Source organism: Chiloscyllium plagiosum, chromosome 4, assembly GCF_004010195.1.
Source record: "Chiloscyllium plagiosum isolate BGI_BamShark_2017 chromosome 4, ASM401019v2, whole genome shotgun sequence".
NCBI lineage: Eukaryota > Metazoa > Chordata > Chondrichthyes > Orectolobiformes > Hemiscylliidae > Chiloscyllium > Chiloscyllium plagiosum.
The window spans coordinates 125,986,413-125,999,367 of NC_057713.1; the positions used below are offsets into that span (position 1 = coordinate 125,986,413).

A 12,955-nucleotide genomic window follows, 5' to 3' on the forward strand; every position below is an offset into this window, starting at 1 on the left:
TAGCTGAATGAATCAATCATGACTGGGATTTTAAGACAAAAGTGCCTTGAGAAAAGTTAAAGATGCTAGACAAATACTTTCATTGTTTCAAAGTCGACAGGCAGGAGGCTGGGGAACACAGCAAGCCAGGCTGCATCAGGAGGTGGAGAAATCAGGTGGAACCCTTCTTCAGGACTGGGGGTGGGTGTGGGGGGAGGTGGGGGCAGGGTGGGGATAGGTGAAGGCAAGTAGAAGGTACGACCTGATTGGTCAATGGGAGGAATGAATCCTGTTGATGGCTGAGAGGAGTGGAAGGGAGAGGGAGGGGCTGGGAAGGGACTCGGGGAATGGGGAGGGAGGTTATTTGAAATTGGAGAACTCAACACTTCATTATTTCAAAACCTGGTGTCGGGAAAAGGCATGAAGTCAAAATTGGGGAAGCATTATCAATGGAGTAAGCAATTAAGAGCCAGCTAAAATAATGACTTGGGAGCTCAAAGCAGAAAAGTAATAATCTTTGCAGTTGGATACAATGTCAGATGTCAATGAGAATAATCCTTCGTTGCAGAAATGTAATAGATTGTTTATTGGCACAAGAGGCCAGCTCATGTGCTACCTGAACCTACTGATGTGTTGATGTGTTTGAGCTGCCAGTTTATAAATTCCCATTGTTACAGGAAAATAGGTAAATGATCAAAATATTGATCAGAGTGATCTGAAGCACCTTCATCATTTTTTTTCCCATATTTTAATACCTTAGATAAGTACTTTTAAGTAATGCCTGACACAGAACTGTGTGCCCTCTGAAATAGCAGGTTTTTTAAAATAAACTTCTTAGCACCATGAGAAGTTTTACTAGCTAGACTGCCTCAGTTATTCAGGGCAGAGATGATGAAATTATTAATTGTTGTAAATACTGCTTTCTACAAGCACATTCTTTAGCTTATCTAACTGACCCTCAAGTTTTAACAGTAACCAAGGTGCGAACCTATACATACCCATTAGAATAATCAACAAACAGGTTTTCCAACTCAGGAACATTAAACCATACCCATGCACAAAACTTGTAGCAAACTGCTTTCTCATCTCACCTGTAAATAAAGCAACATTTTGCAGTATCATGCTGTTCTTTTTTTCTCCATAAATACAGTGCCTTGTGTTGATATAATAAATTTTGCATTTCTATAAGAGCTAACTTGGTGGAAGTTAAAAGCAGTACAATGATAATAATAAGTGTTTTGTAAAATGATACCATTAAGACAAAACTTTCAGTGATATTTATGGGTATATTAATTAAAATATGTTCTGCCAAGTTCCTTCAGCTGACTAGTAACTCTGAGGAGGAATCCTAATGTGGTGCTGTGGGCGTATTCTGTAAATCCTAACCGATCATTTGAACCAGTACAGGTAGTTTGAGGTTACTCGTGGGAAACACTGATTGTTGCTACAGGCTCCTCCATAACTGGGCGGACAGGCTGAGCATGGCACTCCGACTTTGTACGGCGCTTCCCCAATCCAATTTCCCCTAAAGAAGACATCAAAGCAAGTTATGAGGAGGTGAAGATACACTGGCAATGAAGTTAAACAGATTTTCCCTGAGAATCTCAAGCAGAACTAGAGGACATAGGTTTAGGGTGAGAGGGCAAAGATGTAAAAGCGACCTAAGGGGCAAATGTTTCAGGCAGAGGGTGGCACGTGTATGGAATGAGCTGCCAGAGGAAGTGGTGGAGGCTGGTACAGTTGCAACTGGATGGGGAGTGGTGGAGGCTGGTACAGTTGCAACTGGATGGGGAGATGAATAGGAAGGGTTTGGAGGGATATGAGTAGATTAGATGACTTACAGTGTGGAAACAGGCCCTTCGGCCCAACAAGTCCACACCAACCCTCCAAAGACCAACCCACCTAGACCCATTCCCTTACATTTACCCCATCACCTAACACTACGGGCAATTTAGCATGGCCAATTCACCTAACCTGCACATCTTTGGTCTGCAGGAGGAAACCAGAGGAAACCCATGCAGGCACGGGGAGAATGTGCAAACTCTACACAGACAATTGCCCGAGGTGGGAATTGAACCCGGGTCTCTGGCGCTGTGAGGAAGCAGCGCTAACCACTGTGCCGCCCAATGGGCCAGGCGATATGGGCCAGCTGCTGGCAGGTGGGACTAGATTGGGTTGGGGTATCTGGTCAGCATGGACGAATTGGACCAAAGGGTCTATTTCATGCTGTATATCTCCAAGACTCTATGACTCAATGATTGTTTACTTCTGGGTGAGGTTTTGTCAATTAGAAATACACTTCAGGAAACCACGAGCACCTCTTGGGAATCCCAGCTACAGCTTTTGGAGGCAGAGGGATCTTTAATTGGACATGGGGGTGCCAAATGGACACTGTCATCTTCCCACCTCAGCACCAATTACATTTGGGATAGGAAGCCACACTCCACTGTCGGTTAAGGCCCTCCCATGGGCAGCTATGTCTGCCTAAGGAGCTCAGCCTGCCAATGTGATATTCAGCCAATATTGGGTGACAGGCGCGTCTCCCAGAGAGTCCTTCATTGTCAGGTACCCACTACCTGACTAAGGCCCTGGCTTTGGGAAGGTGGGGTCTGGGACTGCTGAAAGTCATGGCCCTTTCCCTTGCTGCTGACTCCATCCACCCACTGTACCCCAGTACACCTATGACCCTCATCCCATCAATGCCCATCTGCCCTCACTCACTTGCAGCCTGGATCCCTCACTGATCCTGGGTCACTGGTGGGTGCACTGCTGGCTACCACAAATATTGGGTTTTCCTATACACTCTTAACACACAGCACAATTATAATATAGTGTCAAGCCACCTTCTATAGTTGATCATCTGTCCCCCAGGGCTGTCTCCATTAATGTCAAAAATCACACAACACCAGGTTAGAGTCCAACAGGTTTATTTGGAAGGACAAGCTTTTGGAGCACTGCTCCTTTGTCAGGTAACTCATTAATGTTGTAAGTAGTGAGCATGAAGACAAAGTGAGGCCAGGATTCAGATTGTTAACACTTTGTCCTCTCTTCCAACCCAAAACTGCCTGTCCTTGAGCTTAAAGTTCCCATTCCCTACAAAGGCTTTATGATTTGATATTTAGAAACCTTTCCTTGACAAGCCAAATGAAAGGAGATGCAGCTGCCTACAATGTCTCTGAAACTGGCGATAGAAGGCTAAATGATGAATGCTAACGTTTTGTATCATACCCTTCACAGTAACTGTACCACACCAGCAACATTTGACCCAGCAAACAAACAAATTTTGATCAGGGCAACAAGTGTTAATACAAAATGGTAATGGTCTTTTACTACATGGGGGTAATCTGACAGAGTCAACTTCCCTGTAGTTAAAAGCCTTGCCAGTTTTTATTCCAATAAAACACCCTCCAATGGAGTGGAAGTTGGATAGCTTTATAGCTGGTATAATCCAAATCATAGAACCTATACAGTGTGGAAACAGACCATTCGGCCCATCGGGTCCACACCGACCCTCCAAACAGCATCCCACAGACCCAGGCCCCACCCTATCCCTGGAACCCGGCACTTCTCATGGATAGTCCACCTACCCTACACATCCCTGGACACTTTGGTCAATTTAGCACGGCCAATCCACCTAACCTGCACATCTTTGGACTGTGGGAGGTAACTGGTGCATCCAGAGGAAACCCACACAGTCACGGGGAGAACATGCAAACTCTACACAGATGGTCGCCCTGAGGGTGGAATTGAACTTGGTCCCTGGCGCTGTGAGGCAGCAGTGCTAACCACTGAGCCACTGTGCCAACAAATGATAAAGACCTAAGTATCTACAGGTTTGCATTACAGGTCAAGTGAGTAAATATTGCAATTATTAAAAACAAATCTGTGCACCTACTTTGGAGAATAGTTGCAAACGAGGTATATCGCACGTCGCCAGGTTGACCCCCAGACATGCATATTGTGGCAGGTATGGATTGCACAGCCTATTCGATTGGACGTTGCCCAAACCATCTAAGGAATGACAAGCATTTTGTTCAGTTCTTACACAATATGGTTGAATGGAACTTTGTATTAAACGTAAGTCAGTAGAAATATATTAAACATTTGTACCTGTGTATAGTGTGTGCACACTGGTCCATAACATTTCAGGGGACACCTGGGATTGCAGTCACGAGGGTAAGGAAAACTATAGCTCTTCACTTCATCGTACCAAGGTTTTACCAGTTGGAGAATATTTCGATAGCTATACCAAGTAAGAAGTGTGTTAGATACATGCTACAAAGTTAACAAAGCTGCAAACTAAATAAATATTTCCACTGATACAGCATCTTATTTCACCTGTTTGTGCATTTCATCCAGCATAAACTCCTGTGAAGCCCTATACAACAGAGACGAATGAGCAGTTACATTTGTTTTGATAGCTTTGGTTAACAGATCGAAAAATCCAAAGTAACATCCTGCTCTTTTTCACGTGTTCTCCAGACATCACCATTCACCCAAACCACTGAGACAGAAAGGGCCCTTGTGTAACATTTCAACTTTAAATCTTGTATCTCTGATAATATAGTGTTCACTCAATGCTGCCGTGGGGTTTCAGCTTTCTGACTATCTGTAGTCCAGTACCCAAAGGATTTTCAGATTTCCCCATATAGGATTTACTGTAATCTTTATTCATCACATTTTGTCCAGTTAGGATACCCTAAATATAAATTTTTGGTGGCCAGTTGGAACATCAATTATCAATTAGGTAATTGATTATTACAAGTCAAGCTGAGGTCTTGGCTTTTACAGTGTTTGCATATTGAATATACTTGACCTCCAATGACCCAGCAAAGGACTGCTTCCAAGGCTACCAGATTAGAGAGGCATGAGCTGCAATTTCAGTAATGACTTTCTTTAGGCCAATACAACCATAAGAGACAGATTACACATGAATACTGACAAGTGTTTCTTTTGGACATGTTTGTCTGGTGCAACTACAACAGTACACACAAATCTAAACCCAAATCCCATTTGTTTTGCTCCCTTTATATAAATCAGAGATGAAGGTGGCCTGGTTTATTTTAGTTTTCTTTCTTTCTCCATTCATGGGATGAGGGCATCGCTGGCTGGGCCAGTATTTAATACCCATCTGGAGTCACATGTTAGCCAGACCAGGTCAGGGTGGCAGTTTCCTTCCCTAAAGGATATAAGTGAACCTGATGGGTTTTCCCGACAATTGGCAATGGATTCATGGTCATCGTTAGAACCTTAATTCCAGGTTTTTTTTTAATTGAATTCAAATTCCACCATCTGCTATGGTGGGATTCATACCTGGGTCCCCAGAACATTATCTGGGTCTCAGGATTAACAGTCCAGCAACAATACCACTAGGTCGTCACCTAAGGGAGCATAACACTAGCATGCTGTGGTTCATGGTGGCACGGTGGCACAGTGGCTAGCACTGCTGCTTCACAGCGCCAGAGACCTGGGTTCAAATCCCGCCTCAGGCGACTGCCTGTGTGGAGTTTGCACATTCTCCCTGTGTCTGTGTGGGTTTCCTCTGGGTGCTCCGGTTTCCTCCCACAGTCCAAAAATGTGCAGGTCAGGTGAATTGGCCATGCTAAAATGCCTGTAGTGTTAGGTGAAGGGGTAAATGTAGGGGAATGGATATGGGTGGGTTGTGCTTTGACGGGTCGGTGTGGACTTGTTGGGCCAAAGGGCCTGTTTCCACACTAAGTAATCTAATCTACATGCCTCCACCTTCTTGGAGGCAAGCATTAGCTGGGGCTGTTTTCCCTGGAGCATTGGAGGCTGAGGAGTGACCTTGCAGAGGTTTATAAAATTGTGAGGGTCATGGATAGAGTAAATAGATAAGGTCTTTTCCCTTGGGTGGGCATAGGTTTAGGGTGAGAGGGGAAAGATATAAAAGAGACCTAAGGTGCAACGTTTTCATGCACAGGGTGGTGTATGTATGGAATGAGTTGCTAGAGGAAGTGGTGGAAGTACAATTCCAACATTTAAAAGGCATCTGGATGGGTATATGAATAGGAAGGGTTTGGAGGGATATGGGCCAGGTGCTGGCAGGTGGGACTAGATTGGGATGGGATATCTGGTCAGCATGGACAAGTTGAATCGAAGGGTCAGTTTCCTTACTGTACATCTCCATGACTGTGACTCTATAAATACATGAGCTATAATTTTTAACCTTGTTCCTATTCTGTTGGCACATGAAATGTTGGCACTATTTCATGCTGGCATTCAGTTTCATGATCATCAACTACCTCCTAACCAATGCCAGCTGTCTCTCTCTCTCTCTCTCTCTCTCTCTGTGATATGACAGCAGACTATTGTCCGCTGGTACTCCAGCAACTATCACTTAATGTGAGGTCCAAGTCACTGAGTGTTAGAAAGCTGCTTAGTCATAATAAGCTGCAAGTTCCCCTTTGAGCCACTCACCATACTGCCTTGGAAATATATCGCTGGTCCTTCACTGTCATTGGGCCAAAATTCTGGAATTCCCTCCCTCAGGCTATTGTGGATTTCCCTAGGGAAAATGGACTGCAGCGGTTCAAGAAGGCAGCTCACCACCACCTTCTCAAGGGCAACTAGGGACGGGCCCAGCCAGTGACACCCACATCCCACAAATGAATAAAATAAAATGCACAGTCAAGTCTGAGCCAGTTACCACATGTTTATATATTAGATTATATTAGATTCCCTACAATATGGCCATTCAGCCCAACAAGTCCACACCAACTCTCCAAAGAGTAACCCACCAGACCCATTCCCGTACACTTATCCCTGACTAATGCACCCTGACTCTAGACAATTTATGCACTCCAACTCATGAGTGGCTGACATTGGGTAAAGATCAGGGGTAGACCTTTCCTTGAACACAGGGTCACGTAGGGGTCAATAATTCATTCTGTGTGGGATACAGCCACTCATCTTGGCTTTACCCTAAACTGGATAATGAATCATTCGAGGCTGGGAGACTGTAAGGACTACAGATGCTGGAGGCCAGAGTCAATAGGTGTGAAGCTGGAAGAGCACAGCAGGACAGACAGCATCCGAGGAGAAGGAATGTCAATGTCTCAGACCGAAACTCTTCACCAGGACTGAGGAGGGGGAGGAGAGCCCAGAGGTAAATGGAGGGAAGGGGAAGGTGCTGGGGGAAGGGTAGGTGAAATGGTGATAGATGGATATAGTAGGGGGTTATTACATCCCTGCATCCATCTATCACCATCCCAAATAACCTTTGCATTTTTGCCCAGAAAAGTTGACTTTCCTGCTTCTTGGATGCTGTCTGGCCTGCTGTGCTCTTCCAGCTTCACATCTAATGAATCACCAGAGGACTACCTCATACTTTCCACCCCAAAACCCTTCTGTCACCTTAGCCTTGTACTTCTGCACTGATGCTTTCAAGCAACCCTGGGTTGCTGGCTGGCCACTGAGTCCAGCCTCAGGAGGGAAAGAGGGAGTAACACTAGACCTGGGATGTGGAAGCACCATCACTTGATCCGACACAGGGGCTTAGGGTCTTGAAGCTGGAAGAGCAGTAGAAGTCCCTCAGCTTGGAAGCAGGAGTAGGACAAGAAGGTAAGTAAAGGATAGTCCATGATGGAGGTACCCTTTCTCCAAGTCCTTCACCACTTAAATAAAGTACTTAGTAACACCATGGAGAAGGAGCCCCTGTTCAGGGTGGGCTGTGACAGGCAGGACAGGACATGAAGAAATGGGAGGCATTCACCAGTAAGGATAAATCCAGCTTGTGGCCAGGAGGCTGCCTGAATGAAGCTGAACTCTCCACAAAAACAAAACCCCTTACAAATTGAGTCCTGGAGCTTTATGGTCCAGGATGTTCCAACTCCACTCTCTGGTCCAAGAGGCCTAACCATGAGGCCTCTACCTCTGAGATTGAGATCAACCAATGCCCTACAAAAAGAGGACATTGTCCTGATCTACACAGCTCAGGGTAGCGCCGACAGTTAAACAAAGCTGCATACAAAAAGAAATACAGTTTACATTTCAACGGGAATAATTTTAAAACTAAATATTCACCGTCCAGAGCGAACTGATAGATTTTGCCCCAGAAATCTCAGTAAATACGATGGCCCATGGTCCCAGATACACGTCGCAGCCCACGATTCAGCAGACTTTGCCAGATTGTCATCCCAAACCTGTGTGAACACAGAAGGAAATAATTCACTTCAGTTTACAAGCCTGTCAATGAGTGCTACGTTTTCTTCCACCACGATGACGTACAACTCACTTCTACTGAAATGATGCTTCTGTTTAATATTTAATTTTTCATTCTAATTTTCCATGAAGGATTGTGCTCATTATGTGTAAGAATAGCTTTCCTTATTCCAATGAACATCATTTACATTGTGATAAATTTCCACTGGCTACTGTGCTTCATGTAGGACGGTGATTGTGTAACAACGTATTCAGGTCAGTTTTCGGACTTGGTGATCAGCATGTGTAGGTTCCAGTTTAAACAGGCAGCAACACACCTCGCTCTCCATCGTCATCGCAGTTATTTCAGCTTGCAGCCCAGGACATGGAAAGGATGGGAGACACAACTGTTTCCACAGACAGTCAGATGATAAAGCCAAGACATACAAGGCTATGGGCCAAGTGATGGAAATGAGACTGGAATAATTAGTTCTTGTTTTTGACCCACACAGACTGAATGGGCCAAAGGGCCTTTTCTCTGCACTGTTGACATTCATGGCCTCAAGGCAAAACCTGAGAAGGAAATGGGAACAGGTCGCAGTCAGGACAAATCCCGCAAGCTAGCCTTGGACCTGTGTGCCACATCACAAGAAGTTCAGTGATCTGAGACAGATGGTTAAGATCAGTGAATATCTCTCTGCTAGCAAGCTCTCATTCATCACAAACTAGCACCCGCTATCGGCATTTGCTGGCTATCTAGTCTCGGGCCTAACATTCAGGTATCCCATATCAGCTTTGCATATGTACTAATGGTAACAGCCTTACATTTAGCTTTCATTGCCTTTATATACATTCAGCCATTCAGCTTTGGCAGACACTCACTGACGTTCTGTCCTTTCTCTCACAGGACAAGGTGGCATATCGCATGAAGAAGCCAAGCTAGAAGCAAAAAGGGGACAGGTGTACCTGCACCAACCAAGCCTGCACATCATGGTATCAGATGTGGAAGCTGGCTATGTTGCTGAGAACCATGACAATGCCAGTATATTCCTGCTTTGTTCTCCATCTCGTTTTTGATATGAAGTGAAAACTACAGATGGCATGATTGGAGATGTTTGCTTTCCACCCCAAAACCCTTAGCCTTGTATTTTGGCATTTATGCTTTCAAGTAGCCCAGAGTTGCCAGCTGGCCACTAAGTGCAGCTTCATAAAGGAAAGAGGGAGTAACTCCTAGATCTGGCACCATCATTTGATCTGACATGGCTGTGAGATATTTGCTACATTGATGAACATGCCAAACAGGAGGGTAAAAACAACGACTGCAGATGCTGAAAACCAGATTCTGGATTAGAGTGGTGCTGGAAGAGCACAGCAGTTCTGGCAGCATCCGAGGAGCAGGAAAATCGACGTTTCGGGCAAGAGCCCTTCATCAGGAATACAGGCAGAGTGCCTGAAGGGTGGAAAGATAAATAAGAGGAGGGTGGGGGTGGGGAGAAAGTAGCATGTCTGGTGTATCATCTGACTTGTACAGAATATGGGAAAAAAACCTTTGATATGATGTGTGTTAGAATTAGAATTAGAAGACTAATATTATTCCCACGATGGAAGATGAGGTGTTCTACCTCCAGGCATCGGGTGGTGAGGGAGCGGCGGTGAAGGAGGCCCAGCACCTCCATGTCCTTGGCAGAGTGGGAGGGGGAGTTGAAATGTTGGGCCACAGGGCAGTGTGGTCGATTTGTGCGGGTGTCCTAGAGATGTTCCCTAAAGTGCTCTGTGAGGAGGCATCCCGTCTCCCCATTGTAGAGGAGACCGCATTGGGAGCAACGGATACAATATGCCAAACAGTCTGTTACCACTATTAAGGAACATGAAGGCCTGACTGGCTGTGCTTTTCCAGCACCACACTTTTCAACTCTGACATTGCAGCATTGCAGTCCTCACTTTCGCCAAATATCGTATGTACAACTATCAGCACCACACCGGCAACGGCCTTGCTGCAGCCTGCCAACTAGACCATCCAAACTGCTACCACCAAGATAAAGGTGGAGCAGCACAAAGTCAGTGCCCCTAGGGCCCAGAGCTACTCAAGCTTGTCCTGCAATGTCATCTGGACTCTTCCCCAGTGAAAACCACCAGCTTTTCCACCTGCCACCAGCAGCTAAAAAGGTTGCACTGTTTAAGAGCAAGGAGCAAAGGAAGACAGAGTCTAAGAAAATGCAAAGAGTGAGCCAGTCAGTTTTGTGTTTCCTTCTGTAGATGTTGTTGGATGGAGTTCTTATTGAACAGTTTATTGCTGGTGATTTTTATTTCAGAATCTTGTCCAAATGGATGGTGTGATAACATGTCGAAAATGAGTTCAAAGTTCAGACATTGTGATGGACCCGGGATGACAGAATGATATCTCAAGGGACCCAGAGACTTGGTGTCTACAACCAAACAGAATATCCCTGGCCTCCTCCCTGCCTCCTCTTTTGTCTGAACACATCTCTCCCTCTCTATTGTCAGGACCCCATTTTCCAATCACATCAATCAACCTTCTCCAATTTATATAAACGTCTTGGCTGAAGGGACTGAAGGTACGGTAGAAAGGTTAAGGTGCGAAGATAACAGAAGGAGACTACAAAAGGAATATGAATAAGGTTAAGGGAATGGACAATTATCTGGCAAAAGGAGTATATTGTGGGAAAGTACGGAGTTGTCCATTATGGCAGCAAGAATGAAGGAAAGTGTATTATCCATATGAGGAGAGAATTCTGAGATGCATAGCGATCTGAGTGTCCTAGTGTAGGAATTGCAGAAGATTAATGGGCCTTTGCAGCAAGTAATTAGGAAAGCTGATGGGATGTTACTATTTCTGGCTTGGGGAGTTGAATATAACAGTAGAGAGATTATACTTCATTTGTATGTGGAATTGGTGAGACCACATCTGACATATTGTAGACAGTATTCTTATTTAAGGAAGGAAGTACATTGGAAGCAGTTCAGCCAGGGTTTATTACACTAATACCTGAAATTGGCAGGTTATCTAATGAGGAAGGGGTGCACAGGGTAGGCTTGCCTCTGCCAACGTGTAGAAGATTAAGAAGAAATACATACGATCCTGAGGGCCTTGGTCGGGTGGATGTGGAGAGAATGTTTCTTCTTGTGAGAAAATCCAGAACTAGGGGGTCACTGAATAAAAATAATAGATCACACATTTAAGACAGGAACAAGGATGTTTTCTGCTACAGAGTCACGAGTATTTGAAGCTCTCTTCCTCAAAAGGTAGTTGTAGCAGAGGCTTTGAACATTTGAAAAGCAGAGGTAGAAACTGCCACGATGAGGAAGGCAGTGGAAATTATTGACAGTAGGCAATATCTAGAATAGCTGTGGTCTTATAGAATCATAGACTGGCGGGGCCTAGTAGCCTATTCTTGTTCCCAAATTGTACATTTTCATGCATGTTTGTATGTGTGTAACTCAAGCTATAACCCAGGAGAGACTCCAACCATAACTCTTCCAAGTGAAATAGACACAGTCTCCTGACAGGCTAAACCCAACTTTGATTCTTCTGTTAGATCCAATACCACACCCTTGAAAATCCAAAACATTAGCAAAATTCCTGCAAAACAATATTAACACAGTACTGCCAACAACTTTATACCAGCAAAAGGAAATTAAAAGCGCCTCACAAGAAGTTGGTCTTTTAAATAATGCTGAAGGGTGGATTGGGTCTGAACAGCAGGCAGTGTTTAAAGAGGACATTAATTGTACCTGCATAATTCAAAGTGGGAAACCACCACCGAATCTTTGCTACTTGTCTTGTGTGTCATTCCTATCATGCTAATTGGATACAGACTGAACAGCCAAAGCAGCTCTAAACTGGGCATCTGTGAGGTGCTGCAGGCTAACATCAGTAGCAGAATTACGTTCAGCCACAATCTGTATTCAATTACAAACATCATGGGCCGGCTGAAGCCCACTAAATTTATCATTCATCCTTTAAGTTAAAGATACACGCGCTCTACCACCAACATGCTGTCGCACCAGCGAGTAACATGTACAAAACGCACTGCAACAACTAACCCAGGCCCCTGTTCTCGCACCAACGCTATCCTAAACCTGTGACTTCTTCCAACTGGAAGGATAACAGCAGGGACATAGTTTGCTAAATGTGCACAATTTATCATTTTGGAATTTGGACATTTTAATAATAATAGAGGCAAGTAAGTTTGATTAGTCCTGTGAAGGTTTTGCAAAGTCATTTGTGACTGAACTACATTACTTCTAGGAATTCATGCAACTTCAGTCAAATGTCTGGCAGAGCTCCTGTAGCATTAATGGGTAAAATGTTTATACTGTTCAGCTTATATTAGAGAGTAAAAACATTAAGGCAATTAGGTTAGTTTTGACTTCAGAACAGAAGGTCTAAATTCTGAGTTCAGAAGAACCCACAGTTAAGTCTCGATTTTGATTAAGGGTTACTGGTCTCATCAGCAGAAGTGCTTTTTAGTTTGTGAAATGTCTAACCCAGGGGAGTTTATATAGAGGTCTTCAAATTGTAAGAACTGGAAAAGTGCTGGACAGCAGAATTCTGAAAGGTTTACAGCTGGCATTGGAAAATTATTTCCACAGTTCAGAAAGAGAAACTGGATTAAGATGCAAGACTTACTTTGAACTTTAAAAACATTTTTAAAAAGCCAAGATAGGGATTGGGTCTCTGTAGTCGATTGGGAAACAGATAGAAACTTTGTGTTCATATCAGTGTTAAGGTCTTTCTATATACATAGAAAGACCTATACCCATACCCATACCCCACTCCCACACCCCACCCCCA

The 12,955-nt window shown here is 44.3% G+C and overlaps 1 protein-coding gene across 1 annotated transcript in view; it reads right to left on the reverse strand.

Annotated features, from left to right (window-relative positions):
- Positions 1–286: 286 nt before the first annotated feature.
- The window catches only part of LOC122549601 (peptidase inhibitor 15-like), a 35,359-nt gene continuing 22,690 nt past the window's right edge, over positions 287–12,955 (reverse strand). Inside the window, exons 3-6 of the mRNA XM_043689428.1 lie at positions 8,023–8,141; positions 4,090–4,222; positions 3,875–3,990; positions 287–1,504 (exon numbers count right to left, since the gene is read on the reverse strand). Coding sequence (XP_043545363.1) covers positions 1,369–1,504; positions 3,875–3,990; positions 4,090–4,222; positions 8,023–8,141 — 504 coding nt within the window. The 3' untranslated portion in view covers positions 287–1,368. The remainder of the gene's footprint in view (positions 1,505–3,874; positions 3,991–4,089; positions 4,223–8,022; positions 8,142–12,955) is intronic.